Genomic DNA, 15020 nt, shown 5'->3' with positions numbered 1-15020 from the left:
AAAAAAAAAAAAAAAGAAAGAAAAAAATCCAACTAGGATTAAAGAAATGAAAGCTTTTTGACCTCATTTTCGCGCATGTTTCGCCTTCACACGGTCGTCTCTCCGTGGTTCCCGTTGCTGAGACGCTTGTAGAAACTCCGCCAGGACTGGAGGGTCTTCCCGGACCAGACCCAGAAACCGGAAGTGATCCCGACGATCATGGTCATCAGATATTTGATCATGAACACGGTGAAGTCCGGGGTCATGGGGGCAAAGTTGTGGACCGGGCACGGGACGGCGAAGCGCTTGCAGGTGTGCATGTGCCAGGTGCGCTCCCACTGCTCCCTGAAGGCCTGCTCATAGAAATAACAGGCGATCACGATGGTGGCCGGAACCGTGTAGAGCACGCTGAACACCCCAATCCGAACCATCAGCTTCTCCAGCTTCTCCGTTTTGGTGCCATCGTGTTTCATGATGGTGCGGATCCGGAACAGCGACACGAAGCCAGCCAACAGGAAGGACGTACCGATGAAGAGGTAGACAAACAGCGGCGCTAGTACGAAACCGCGTAAGGCGTCCACGTTGAAGATCCCCACGAAGCACACTCCGGTCAGGACGTCTCCGTCCACCTGGCCCATTGCGAGGATCGTTATGGTTTTGATGGCAGGGACGGCCCAAGCGGCCAGGTGGAAGTACTGGGAGTTGGCCTCTATCGCCTCGTGACCCCATTTCATTCCGGCAGAGAGGAACCAAGTCAGGGACAAGATGACCCACCAGATGGAGCTGGCCATGCCGAAGAAGTAGAGCACCATGAACAGGATGGTGCAGCCCTCCTTTTTGGTACCCTGAGCCACAGTCCTGTAGGCCTCCCCTTTGAATTTATCCACGCACACCACCTTGTCCTCCAGAAAGAACCCGGCGGCGTAGGCCACGGCCACCATGAAGTAGCAGCCGGACAGGAAGATGATGGGCCGCTCCGGGTACCTGAACCTCCTCATGTCCACTAAATATGTGAGCACCGTGAACAGGGTGCTCACGCAGCACAGTATGGACCAGATCCCGACCCAAAGTCTGCCGAATTTCACCTCGTCTTCTCGAAAATACATGATCCCGCTGGGTTTCGTGGGCTCGCAGGGGGCGCCGCAGTCTCTGACCCCCATGAATTTGTAGCCCAGGTAGGGCGGCACCTCCAGCTGTAGGGGGCAGGAGAACTGGTTGGGCGAATTGGGCTGCGGGATCCGAGGGTGCTGTCCACCACCTATGGGTGGAGGGGTCACGGGTTCGGGTGCATGGGGAGACGAGGAGGAAGATGGGCTGCCGGGTTCCGATGTGTTCTGGCCCACGCAGATCTCCCCGGCTCCGTGGACGGGGAAAGCCTCGCAACGGAGGCGGTCCGGCCACTGGAAGCCGAATTTATTCATCAGGGCTTCACATCCCTGCCGTGCCCGCTCACACAGCGACCGACACGGCGGGATGGCCTGCTCCAGCACGGTGCACACCGGGGCGTACATGGAGCACAGGAAGAACTTGAGATCCGCGGAGCACTGGACCTTCACCAGCGGGTAGAACTGGTGCACCTCCAGCCCGGCGTCCTCCTGGTTGGTGTGGCCCAGGAGGTTCGGCATGATGGTCTGGTTGTAGGCGATATCGGTGCAAAGCGGGATGGAGATGGGTTGGCAGAAACCGTGCTCCGGGACGGATATCCCACTTTCGCTGTTGTGATGCTGAGCAGAAGTGGGTGAGAGAGAAATCCCGCACAGCAGCCACATGATCCGCAGGAGCGCGGAGCCAGCGGTGAACCTGGCCGCCGCCATAGCTGGAGAGGAGGAGGAGGAGGGGGTGGGATAGAAAAACTTTGATCCAAGTAGAGACTTAAAAACGTCCGAAAACGGTGAAAATTCCACGATAAATGTCGACAGCCCAAACTTTTAGTACACTTTGTTTGAGTTTCAGCGGCTTGTATCGACTTTTCACTTGCAGTTTACGAAGATAAATCCAAGTAAAACGTTCGTCGTGTCATGACTTCTTAATGTTCTTTGTAAGTGACTCCAAGCAGTCCATTCTTCACTCACACTCCGTGGAAAACTGCACTTCAACTCACGTCTACTTAAAAAAAATCTAAATAAAACCAACCCAGCGCGTTCAGCTGCTACTCAGTCCAAAATCCAGATTCAGAAACGGGCAGTATTTCCAGGGCTTTTCGGCTAAACTTCACGCCGAGCGTCGGCTCACATGCTGGGCGGTTGGAAGTCCAGAGGCTCGCTCCCCTCTCTCCGCGAGGATTCCGCCGGTTTCAAGGCGCCCATTCCATTCACTAGACACCCCCCCTTTCTCTAGCACCGAGCGCGGGCCGCCTTGAAACCGACACCGCGCTTCAGCCAATCAGAGCGTTTGTTTTCCTACAGGACTCGATGTTGATTGGTGTTCATTTCCCCACCGCAGGAAAGTATGTTACAGTAATTACATTACACCAGAGACTTTTTAAAACCCAAACAATTAAGTTTTCTAGTGGGATCTTTGCTCGTTTTAATTAAGTCCTTATCTTTCGTCTTGGTACAACTAATATTCTCAATATTTTATCCCTTTGATGCCCTAAAAAAGAGATTTGTGGTTGAAGACTGAATGGCATATTTTGATAATTCGTTTTTGTTATGAGGACTCGGTAATGAAAAGAGTTTATTAGATTATTTTTCCTAAAATGAAATATATTTGTATATATAAATCAACAAATTAGAAAAAATTAACAGTTTTCCATTTTGTTAATCAATAAAAGAGGAGTAACAGTTTTAATTTGGTCTAAATATAATTGTTCAACTATAACACCAAAGAAAACTGTAACGGACAAATTTTAAACATTTCTAACTGTGAAACCATCAAAAGAGACCTTTCTAATTTGCATTTAATTTAATTCCCCCCACAACTGTATCTAAAAAGTTTTTATCCAGCATATTTATTAACTACAAAACAGATTTTTTAAAATGTTGTTTAAAAAAGTATTTGTTGTAAATTTTGCTTGTGAGCCTGATGTTGAAAATACTCACCCCTAATATAGCCTCTATAGACAAAAACATCTCATGGTGAAACATAGTTTGAGGTAGGTGTTCAGCATATTGGAATAGTTTCTCTTTTTAATTATGAAAGAAAATAAGTCAAAAGAAATTACATTTTAATTTATGATCATCCATTTTTTTGACCTAGAAAACAGCTTACACTTCAATAATATTTTATAAGATGAAAATAAAATAACCACTTTTTGTTTGTTTTACGACACTGGTTTCTGTTGAGAACATCCAAAAACAAATTTAAATTTAATAAAAGCTCAACCTCAGACAATATTTCCACATTCTTCCCAAAGTACATCTTTGAATGCTTACCATTTATTTATTTTTACTGGTGTTAATGTTTGCAGTTCATCGTTTTCTTTTTGTGACACTGAAACAAAGATGGTGAGGTTTCTGGTTGGTTTCTGTTGTTTTTGCCTTCCATTGGTTGTTCAGATGTATTTAAATGCCGAGTTATTCCAAACTTTCTGTTAAAAACTCTTTAGGAATTCTTTTGTTGCTGCAAGAGTCTTATCTTAAGTATGTCAAAATGTTATCTTTGGCATTTCACACTGGTACAACTGACAGAAATGGAGGAAAATATTTTAGAGACACCTTTTTTCATTTTATTGTTAATTTCTTTTAATGTATATTATTAAATATTTAATATAGTTTTGCTTTTTTCTTCCAAAAGCCCGAGCTTTTAGTTGCCTCATTAAAAGAAAAATATAGAGTTCTCGAAAACCTGATGATCAAATCTTCAAGTTGGATTATAAATGTACTAAAAAATGTGGCTACTTGGAAGCAAAATCCAAGGTGCAAAGTTTTTGATTTTGAGTTTTATTTTACGTACCCAAACATGTCCATGTCTTGTTCTCGTTACATTAAAGACTTTGGACTATTAGAGTTTCCTGCTGCTGTGCACAAAGTCTCTCTCTGTACGTCTATGAAATTCAAACCACAGGAAAAAATAAAGAAACCTAAACGGATTCTAGCATTTTAAGCTGCAGATATGAACAGGCACCTCATGCGGTCGGGTGGTTAAGTGTTTCACTGTGAACAATCCAGCGCAGCACCCTTCATCATTGTGGGAATTGAGAGCAACAACAGGCAAAAGCAGCTGTAATTTAGTGTGGCAGCTTGATCAATCAGACCAAAGGACGACCCAGTGTGGGAGGGTGGGGTTGCATGGTGGCCCCTGCTGCATTTGGTCCATTTCTGCCCTGAGTGGGATGAAAGGAGGTGGGGGTTTGGGCTGCAGTGGGGGGAAGGGACAGGAAGAAGAGAGAGGTCAAAGAGGGCAGGGGGAGAAGGGAAAGAAGTAGGAGGAGAGGTTCAGCCAAAAGGAGAGTTTTCTGCTCTGAATCTGGTTAAAAAAGACACCAGATATAAAAGTTATACGGATATTTGTTATTAAAACAAGACGTGGGTTTGATTTTGATAGTTTTTCTGCAAGGTTATGCAATTTTTTTAGCTAATCAGATAACATTCAGAGCCCTACTGTTGCTGTTTAACATATAAAACTAAAAGGAAACTCTGACCAGCATGAATTTATCTTATATCTGATCCAGTCATTCCAATTTGGAATGACTGGATCAGTCATTCCAAATTGACTGATCAATTGATTGTGGAAGAACTTTGTTTCTAATCTTATCACACTCACTCATTTCAAGCTCAGCGCTTCTGTTTGCAGAGCTGATCACAGCAATTAATTGGTGAAGATATTGATCTGACGTGTCGCCGCTCCACCCACCATTTCATACCAACTTGCCTTTTTATAGCTGTGATGATTTTACTTCCAGGGCTTTGTGTCCTTTTTCTTTTCCTTCATGTTTGTCTGTTACATAAAATCTTCATAGAATACGCCAAATTTTGTGTTTGTAATATGACAAAATGTGAAAAGAGTTCAAGACATATGAATATTCAGATAATTGATGTGGATGGAACGATGAAAACTTTGGCTAAGTTATAGAGATTTGGGATTAGTTGCAGAAAAATTTGCATAAAAGACTGGTCCATTATAGAATAATCAGTATCAGTGAAGATGTAATGTTTCTCGAGTCTGATGTATCTCCATTAATGAATTTAAAATCATCATAAAATATTTTTTATCATTATGAAAGATAAAAATAGGAGGCACTAAACTTTAGGAGCTAAACTAAAATTTAGCACTAAATACCTGATATTTACAAACAAATATCAGGTACTTCTTAAGAAATGTTCACATCTCACATCCAAGGTCGATTTTTTTTATCTCCGTCTTAAACAAATGAACATTATTTTACTTATTTAATTGAAGATGGAAGCAAAAATGCCATTTCTAGTCAAAGGAAAAGGTTCGCCCTAACGCCTAACATCTGGATTTATCCCCTTTGGTTGAGATAACGTCAGAGAAACTCTTCTTATAGCCCGTCAGAAGAAAGTCAGGAAACTCCTTACTTTCAGCTGTGAGATGTTTGATGTGTTTCTTTCATGTTCAGCTTTGACTCTTTCCATTTCTTAATTCACAGCCACACTTTGTGGAGTTTATTGGTATTCTTTGGGTAACTTTTGTGTTGCAGGATCTTGTTCTTTAATGACTTTTGCAGATGTTTCTCACATTTTTCTCAAGCACCCTTTGACACATGGTGGGAGTCGTGCTGGATTCTGTGGTGCTGAACTGACCAAGCCCTGTTGCACCAACACATTCCAAAGCCATGACACCTCCACCTCTGTGCTTCTCTTGGAATGTCTAATGTGCAGATATTTCACTTTTAGGCATGATTCCAGATCTAATGTTCTTTGCTTCTATTCGTGCTTGCAGACACACTTTAATCTAGTCCTTGTGTTTTTTTTGTAGAGAGCAAAGCCTAATGTAGACAACCTTGGTTACATTTTAGGGTTTTAGCTGGATAGACAGCCAGAGCTGGAAATGATGGCTGTTATTTTCAGTAACACCCACATAGAGATGACTGTCATTACAGTGGAATGGCTGACTTCAAATACTTCTCAGATCTCTTTGCTAGATTCATAATCTGCTAATGTCTTCTTCCTAAAGGAGATTAGCTCCTCAGACAGCTATTTTGGTCACATCAGGTTTATGATTAAAACATCCTTAGTTGGCATTTTGAAGGATTTTAAACCCCAGTTCCTCTGGTGAACCATGACTGTAATGGATCAGTTTATTTTTTTTAAATTAATTATTAAAGGTGAGTTTTAAGGTTAGGATATGTTTATGGGCAGAACAAAACATGTCCATTACATTTTTTGTACATAATGAGATTTTAATCTGCTCACCTCTGCCTATTTTGAGCTATTCAAGGGCTTCTTGTCACTTTAAATCCAAATAAGCTGCTGCTGGCCACGCCCCCCAACTCAACGTTTACCCTCATGTGAAAATGACTGCAAACAAATGAGCAATTATACAACCGTACGTCTTTGAAAAGCAGAAGTGGAGCCTCCTGCACAAGCAACAAGAATGCAGCAAGTGGACTCTAAATCGTAAGTCAACAAAAAATAACTTTTCCAGCAGCCATTGTACAGCCCATACAGCAGTAAAACCAGGTGACCAAATATACTGGAGCTCTGCTTGGGTTGCTAGGTATCGGGCTGAACTTCACCGGGGTTGCTAGGCGATGGGCAGTGCCTGCTGATTTGTGATGTTACATTCGGAAGATTTTTTGAAATGTCTCATTTTCCAGACACCAAAAAACATTAAACTTATTGCCACAAAACGACTGAGCATTTTTTTAAGCATTTGGATTGTTTTTAGATGCAAATGGAATTTTGCATAATAATACTATAAAATTAAAAGGTCTTATTTCTTTTGAATGTTAGGTTGTATTACTTGAATTTCTCAGTATTATCATTATAATTGATATAAAACATTAATCTTCATAAGTAGATATACACAGAGTGTTGGCAGGTGACCTCATTCTTTCACATTCTTGTATTTATTAGTCTCTCCTTTCAATTTACTTTCAATTTACTTAGTAATGTTTCCATGTTACAGCCATGCAGTGAATGTGGAGCTCCTAAATCTCCAGCAGGAAAATCTGGGAAGCTTTACCGTAAACTAAACCGCGTCTGCAGCTTGGACTCCATCCAACTTGAAATGCATCAATTTCCTGGATATTATAAACAGTCGCTTTAAGCTGTGCCATTTATTAAGAGCGTACAATGTAAACCTATGTCAAACCAAAATCATGTTCCCAATCATCTTAACCGTTGAAGCTTTTCTGTGAAAAAAATGTGTTTATGGTGAAGACAAATGTTTTGCTTTAGGAACCAAAAGAGCGAACACAGCCGACTTTTACGGCAATTGATTATAATTTAGCTCTGTAATGTGAGGATTTGTTGGAGCTCAGTGATAAATGATGACAAATCATCCCAATGAAGCTGCCATGAGCGCCATTCCACATAAGCTTTGTCCAAACACAGACTTTTGGCCACCAAGTGAGCAGTTGCAGCAGAGATTGTTGTGCTTCTGTCCCTGCCTCCTCCTGGCTTTCTGCGGTGTAAAACCCAGCAGTTAGCAGCCACACCGGGTCAAATGGGACGCACTCCATCACGACTAACTATAGCTGTTTGTTTGTGTGCGCGCATATGTTTGTGGATAGTGTCTGCAGCGGTCAAGCAGCTGTGGGCAGTTCCAGCGGGACTCCAGACAGTCGGTCACTGTTTGCTCTCAAGTCTGCAGCAGAGAGGAAAAGAGGGAGAGAAAGGAAAGGAAAAAAGAAATCGGTTAGGCCGGCAAGCAAGCTTAAAGCAGAACACGACGAGATGCACGCCGCCAAAAAGGATTCTGATGGTTTGGACCGTGCTTTTACTGCACTGGAGTGTGACCACTATGTGAAGCATTTGAGCTGCCATGTGAAACCCAACACTGAACAACTATTTAAATGTTGAGCTGATGTGGAAAAACACAGTTTAGTTTGGTTAGGGAGATTTTCAGCTTACAGGACATGTTGGCTCACCAAGTTGGTCTAACCAGAATCTTAAGTGTTTCTGACAAACACTCTCAACGTTGATGATTCATAGATTCATAAGCAAAAGGTTTTATGACGATTGTGAAAAAGCAGCTACAGTTTCATATCCTCATGCTTTGTGTAGCTGCAGTTGCTCTTGTTTTAGGAAAAGAGTAAAGTCATTTCCAAAGAGCTTGAACGTTAAGGTGGGTGTTCATGGTTTCACTACTGTAAACATGAAGTCATTCAGTGTGTGTTTATGTGCAAAATCTGTGGGTGTGGTACAAAGACATAATTTTGGGAGGTGTTTATACATTTTCGGTGTTATAAAGCCTGTAGCCCTCCTTGCTTTACTATCAGATGTAAGATTTTGGGAAGCTTAACGCTTGGTTTGCATATTTTGGCACTGATGTTTGGCAACTGTTCAAGTAAAACAGAAAAATCTGCACATTAGGGATCATGTGTTATGCTGACTTATAAGTTTTCACACTCCTTTTTTCCTTTTTGTCATGTTAAAACTGCAAACTTAAACGCATTTTTTTAAGATTTTATGTGATTTAACCAACACATGGTGTCAAATTTCTATAGAAAAGCATCTTAACTGTGGTGTCCATTTTTGTTCAGATGCTTTGCCTTCAAAAGTCCCCTAGTTAGTAAATAGTCAATTTTGTGTCATTTACTTCCAGTAAAAATGCAGCTGATTTGTAAAAAAACATCACAGTGATCGACAAGATGGACACCTGTGGATGTAAAAACAGTTTTTTTCCAAGATGAATCTAAGACATCAATAATATGAGGTTTTGAACGATTATTTTGCATTTCCAAGTGGTTTGACAAAAGCGTTTACTGTGTCTACAGTTATTGTATCCTTGATTGGAAAACATCTTTGGAATCTCAAGAATCATAGCTTTCCAATGATGTCCATAGAAAGGGTGTTGCAAAGTAAACGTGCAACATTGTTATGTCTTCTGGGCGGGACAGAGAGGAACGCCATCAATTAGACAGTCCACAAATTTGACATTTTTGATAAAAGCCACTGTTTCTTTTCTTTTTTTTTTTAACAATATTTTGGACGTTTCCAAAGTCCCATAGTACCCATGACGATGGCAGTAATATGCTATGCTACATTCCAGTTGTGGTTGTACTGGGAAATCTCAACTTCCTACTTGAAAAAATCAAGTCGAATGCCCTTCAAACTCAGTTTTCCCAATGGGAAACTAGGAGCAACTTCGACAAGAACCAGTTCATAAGGTGGAATTTGAGTTTCAATATGGCCGCTCTTCACATGAACAGTAGGAAAATGTGGCATTGATTTTAGATTTATACGAGTGCGTCTAAAACCAATGTCACAACTGCAATTATAAACTGAACAAATTAAAAGTAATGTTTGTTTATTGAAAGTAAAGCATAAAATTATGTGTTTGTTAGACAAACAATGTTCATGGGTGTTGAAATTCCATTTAACAAAACGCTGCTATGTCTGACGTAAAATCCGGCTCCAAATTCCAACTTTCCAGGTAACTGGAACGCACCATTAGTCAGAGTTGATGGAAGGATGGGTGGAGCTAGTGAGAGTGAAATCCTGGAAGAAAACCATTTCTCCAAAAATTCTCAAAGTTCACTTCGAAGAAGCCACATTACCCTAACAATGCAGCCAGTCAGGTGCAGCGCGTGAAATGCAGAGTGCAGCTGGAAGTCTGCTGCCCAAATCATTAGGGTGCTCTTGATTTATTCAGCAGTATTAGAAAGATCACATGTGAAGCTGCAGCACAGCTTAAATCCTCTGTCTGAACCAGCTTGCAGGCTTCGCCCCATTAATGTGTTTAAATGGCCTGAAGTTCAGGCCGAAATCTAATTAAGAATCTGTGGTAAGCCTGAAAAATTGTTCACAGACGCTCACCATCAAATCTAATGGAGATTGAGCTAATTTGTAAAGAATAGTCGACAAAATGTCACCATCTAGATGCTCAAAGCTGGTAGAAATATACCAGAGAAGTAACTCCAATTGTTGAAAAAATGGTTCTGAATGCAAGTTATTTACTAATTTGGTGCCTTCTGAAGGCAATTATTTAGACAGGATTCTATTTAAGGGTATCATAGTATTCTTTTTAAGATTCTTGGTGCATGACTCCATTTTGCAGGGCATTGCATTAAGATTCCACATCTGTGGAAAGAACTCAATTTAAGTGAAAATGTTGAGTGACTTCTCAACGTGCAACTAAATTAAAAGCTTTAGGAGTTTCTGAAACACTCAAAACGAACTCAGTGAGGACTGCAGGCTAAAAACTCTTGCTATAAAGAGAAACCACATTGAAGCAGCAGTCGCAGTAACTATATGGTGCAAAACAGAAATAGATCGCACAGCTGAAGGGGTTGTTCTGTGCTATAACATGGTGGAAACCCACTGGGCTGCACGTGATGTCTTAAAACCCAGTTCAGAAGGTTTAACATGCAAAATGTGGATCCGTTTCACAGGATTAGATCGTATAGTTTGTGTTGTCTCTCGCCTAGTTTCCTTGTGTTACTGTGAATGTGTCACGGGTAGGTGTGTGTGTGTGTGCGTGTGTGTGTGTGTATATGGCAAGCCAGAGGTATGTGTGGGACATGCTGCTGAGCGGTGGGGGAGGGGAGATCCCTGTAAGAAGTCAGCAGAGACGGCAAGAGAGAGAGAGGAATGTGGGCAGCTGGTTTGTGTCTGTCATTGCAACACAGAGAGTCTACAGTACTGAACTACATACACACACACCGTGATGAAAGAGCGATTTATTTGGACCTGCAGAGTGTGTGTTCGGGCCGGTAGGGCAGGCTCCAGGAAGCTCGGAGGCTGATATCTCAACTACTTGGACAAGAAGTCCAGATTGCCCAGTTGCTCAGACCCATACGTTACATTACAAGAAATATGTTGTTGCAACTGGAAGAGGAGACGCAGTCCGATTAAATACGGTCAAAGTTAGGAGGACCGAGGAACGGATGAACTTTGGGGATGCAAGTTAGCTTGTGTCCAATTGTTCTTATTGGACATTAAAAACGTGAAGACTTGGGTTTCCCCAAAAAATCTAGCTAAGCCTAGTGAGAGAGGGGGGGGGGGGCACAAGTTGCCCCACCGTGTTTTTGTGTTAAAAAAAAAAAGTTAAAATCTGACAGGAAATTCTGGAAATAAATCAACAAAGCAAATACAGTAGTGAATTAAATAGAATTAGTCTTTTTGTATGGTATGTATGCATAATCAAACGTCATCGTCTTTTTATTGTTTGCTAAAGATTACTGATTGTATATTCATCTTAACTTGTCTTAGCTATAACTGTTACTGGTGTGTGTGTATATATATATATATATATATTTAGAAATCACTTAAAATAAACAATGCTTAGCCTGGAAGTAAAGCCTGATGGCCCGCCAGGCTTATAATACAGTGGGGGAAACTGCTGATGATCAACCTGTTAGAGCTGCATTATGTTAAGATTGAAACATTATGGTGTGATGTGGTGGCGCAGGGGTTAAGCACAACCCATATATGGAGGCCTCAGTCCTCGACGCAGCTATTGCAGGTTCGATTCCTGGCCTGGTGACCTTTGCCGCATGTCTTCCCCCTCTCTCGTTACCCACTTTCCTCTCAACTAACCATCAAATAAAGGGCACTAGAGCCAATAAAGCCTTTTTTTTTTAAAGACTGAAACATTATTGAAATCTCAAAGTAATTGCAAAAACACTATAATGTTTTTATGTCTTGCGGGTGGGCGAGAAGAAGAACATCATTTCCAATTAGGTCTTCCACAAATCTGACATCTACAACTCTTTTCAAGACAATTGTATAATCTGACTCCCAACAACAACTACTTTCCTTTCTGGGATTAATGCAGTATTTTTTTATTTAATGCATCAAAACATTTGATCACTGAAAAGTAACGGTTAAAGAACGGGATACAAAACGTTTTAAAGGGAAGGAAGTTGATTTGAAACCCAAATAAACACGAATAAACTGACATAAAATGCCTAAACAACCATTATGTCATTTTGGTTGCTAGCCACGTTAGCAACCAAAATGACAGCCTTACCACTTCATACTTTTGCAATTTTGGTTGCTTTGTCCCAGACTTGTCTGAATCGGCTTTGATAGCTCGTGATTTAGATCCTTTTCTACTGTAATCCACTGTAAGAAAATATAAAATATGCTTAAATTACTCCAATAAATAAATAATGTACATTAGCAAAAAGTCAAATGAAGTGTTGGTTTGATTCAGATTTAAAATGTTTTGTAATAAAGTGTTTTATGTTTTGTTGTTTTTTTATATGTAAATTTTGCCTTCATCAGATTACTCATCTGCCAGAGAAATAAGTTTAATGTCAGTTGGTAAATGATGGTTTGTTTTAAGGTACAAAATGGATGAAGGATAAAAATAGGAGATTACAACATTTAGGGCAGTAAAATTCTGGCAGCAGCCATAACATTGTTTTAATCCATTCAAAAAGAAACGTTTATTGGTTGGAACATTTATGGTTTGCCAAATAATGATTGGTGGACGTTAACTGAAGTCATGCAACATTCCCTAATGGTTCTAGTTATCTGGATGGATGAAAAAAATAATACTGCAGCTATTTTTTAATAAAATTAGCTTACAAATAGACCATTAAAACCCATTTAAGATTTATACTTTTTGGTCTTTGTTGCAACACAACCTGCTATTACATTTAAAGTGAGATAAATATCAGCATGATAAAGGGTCAGGATATTTTTCCTGGAAAAAAAACCCATATTGAGCCAACAAAATTTCCCTTTTGATCAAATTGATAGTGCATTAAAGTGTGCAGGACATTATTACGTCAAGAGTAAAGGGAAATAAACCCCTTAGCTTAATGTTTCCTGCTCTTTTAAACAATAGTATCAATTTGCAAACTGCATGATTTTATCTGATACTCACCGTCATTCTGATCTTTGACCAACTGTCCATGTTAATAAGATACTCAAATACTGCTGGCCATTTCTGCCACAGGTGTTACACTTCTAACAGCTGCTTATAATTTCACATTATTATGTACAGCTGCTCTCATTAGGATGTCCTGAAAGCTTCCAGTTGGCAGCAAACAGCCTGTAGGGCTCTATGTTCTCCAGATTTCATTCTGTGTAAAGTGAAAATGATGTATTCATTTGTAAATATGTTCCTTTTTCACACCACAGGTTTCTTGTTTGAACAGGGCTTTTGACATGTAACCCGACTCAAACATGGGAAATAAATCCCATCCTATTGTCAGCAGCCATGTATTTACTTTACAGCGTACACAAAAGAGCTGAGGTCTTGCCCAGTAACTCGCCGCCTCCCAGGGGAAATATCCCTTCAAAAAATGACTGTGAAACCGGATGGCATTACCTTCAGGCTGCGATCTGGAAAACACTGATTAATTATTAAGACATCCAGGAAATTTGGGCCAATTTTCTTTATTTGTGACAGGACTATTAAAACCAGGCTGACACAAGAGAAAATAGGATTTCAGATGTCGTCTTAAGCAAAAAAAAAGTCTGTTGGTTTTTATATTTCCATTTGTGTCTCAACAGCTTCTAAAAACAGCCCAAACGCTTTAAAAAAAACACCCAGTTATTTTGTCACAGTTTTGGCATCAAAAACCTTCCAAATTTTGAGCCATAATTACTCAGCCGTCACCTAGCAACCCCAGCAGAGTTCCGCCCGTTACCTAGCAACCCCAGCAGAGTTTCCCCCGTTACCTAGCAACCCCAGCAGAGTTCCGCCCGTTACCTAGCAACCCCAGCAGAGTTCCGCCCGTTACCTGGCAACCCCAGCAGAGTTCCACCCATTACCTAGCAACCCAAGCGGAACCCCAGCACATTTGGTCAGCTTTTTATTTTGGTCAAGCAAAAGAAAAGACAAATGTTTTGTTGTTGACTTACCATCCAGAAACTACTAGCTGAAATCTGGTTGTTTGTCCAAGAGGCTCTACTTTTGCTTTTCAAAGATGTATGGTTGTGTAATTGTGCACAGTTGTATAAATGTTGAGTTGGGGGGGCATGGCCAGCAGTAGCTTATTTGGATTTAAAGTGACAAGACGCCCTAAAACATCTCATTCTGAAAGGAGCTGACTAAAATCTTATCTAAGAATAATTTCGTACAAAACGATGTAAGGAAAATGTTTTGTGTAGCACATAAACCAAACATGATCAAGGAAGCATAATAGGTGACAGTGGTGTGTTTGCTCTGATGCTTGCAGCCAGAAGATCTTGGGTTTAAATCCTGTTCTACGTTCTTCCTTTGTTTAGGTTTACATTTAGCAAAACTGAATTTTTTTTGTTGCTGCCCAACTGAACGCTGGTAAACTTCAGCACCTTGAACGAGCTCCGCTTAGGAATTTTTACAACACTACCTCCAACATTTGCTGAGACACATTCTTTAAAGCACAAATGCCAACTTCATGGTAACACTGTGGAGAAGTAAAGACATCTGTAAAATGAGAACTAGTTTACCTTTAAGACACAAAAATGTACACAGTATCCATCTTCTGGATGTTGGGCATCAAACTAAAACACATGTTTTGTCTGCTTATGGCTGAACATCATGCTGTGTTGAAACATTTATCAGACAGAGGTGATGATTCAGTTAACTTGCTTTCGAGGTTGGGAGTAGTTACTGATCCTTAGCACAGAGCTCTGATATTGATACTGTGTACCAGATGGCAGGGAGGTAAACAGTTTGTGCTCTGGGTGGCGTAGATCACTTCAGACCTGCCACACTGACAACACGTGTGGCAGGAAGCTGACGACTATCTGCCTTCTGTTAGTGGACGGAGCTGTAAAACCAGGGAGACAGTTTGTTGTTTTCAGAAGCACACAACACAAACCTTTTCATAATTGTTCTACAAAATATACAATGACGTATTAGTGCCACTATAGGTAGAAAAAAAGAAATCTGTCAAAAAACAAAAAACATTTTTCAGATTGATCTCAGACGTTTTCTAGAAAAAACTGAAATCTTTGAGCTAGAAAAGTCAAAAAATTCCTAGAAAAACATAAAACATTTCGAGATTAATCTCAGAAATATTCTAGAAG

The 15020-nt window shown here is 40.6% G+C and overlaps 1 protein-coding gene and 1 long non-coding RNA gene across 2 annotated transcripts in view; one reads left to right on the top strand and one right to left on the bottom strand.

The window, feature by feature from the left end:
• On the bottom strand, positions 1 to 2652 carry LOC103460948 (frizzled-7-A-like). Its single transcript, XM_008403262.2, has one exon. It carries the CDS (start codon positions 1791 to 1793, stop codon positions 87 to 89), a length of 1707 nt encoding a protein of 568 aa, XP_008401484.1. The 5' UTR covers positions 1794 to 2652; the 3' UTR covers positions 1 to 86.
• LOC108166128 (uncharacterized) overlaps positions 1 to 15020 on the top strand; it is a 65957-nt gene that overhangs the window by 36401 nt on the left and 14536 nt on the right. The gene's annotated exons all lie outside the window — the stretch shown is intronic.

Source organism: Poecilia reticulata, linkage group LG2 (assembly GCF_000633615.1).
Source record: "Poecilia reticulata strain Guanapo linkage group LG2, Guppy_female_1.0+MT, whole genome shotgun sequence".
Lineage (NCBI taxonomy): Eukaryota > Metazoa > Chordata > Actinopteri > Cyprinodontiformes > Poeciliidae > Poecilia > Poecilia reticulata.
Note: the sequence above shows the minus strand (reverse complement) of the source record. Positions and strands in the feature narration are given on the sequence as shown.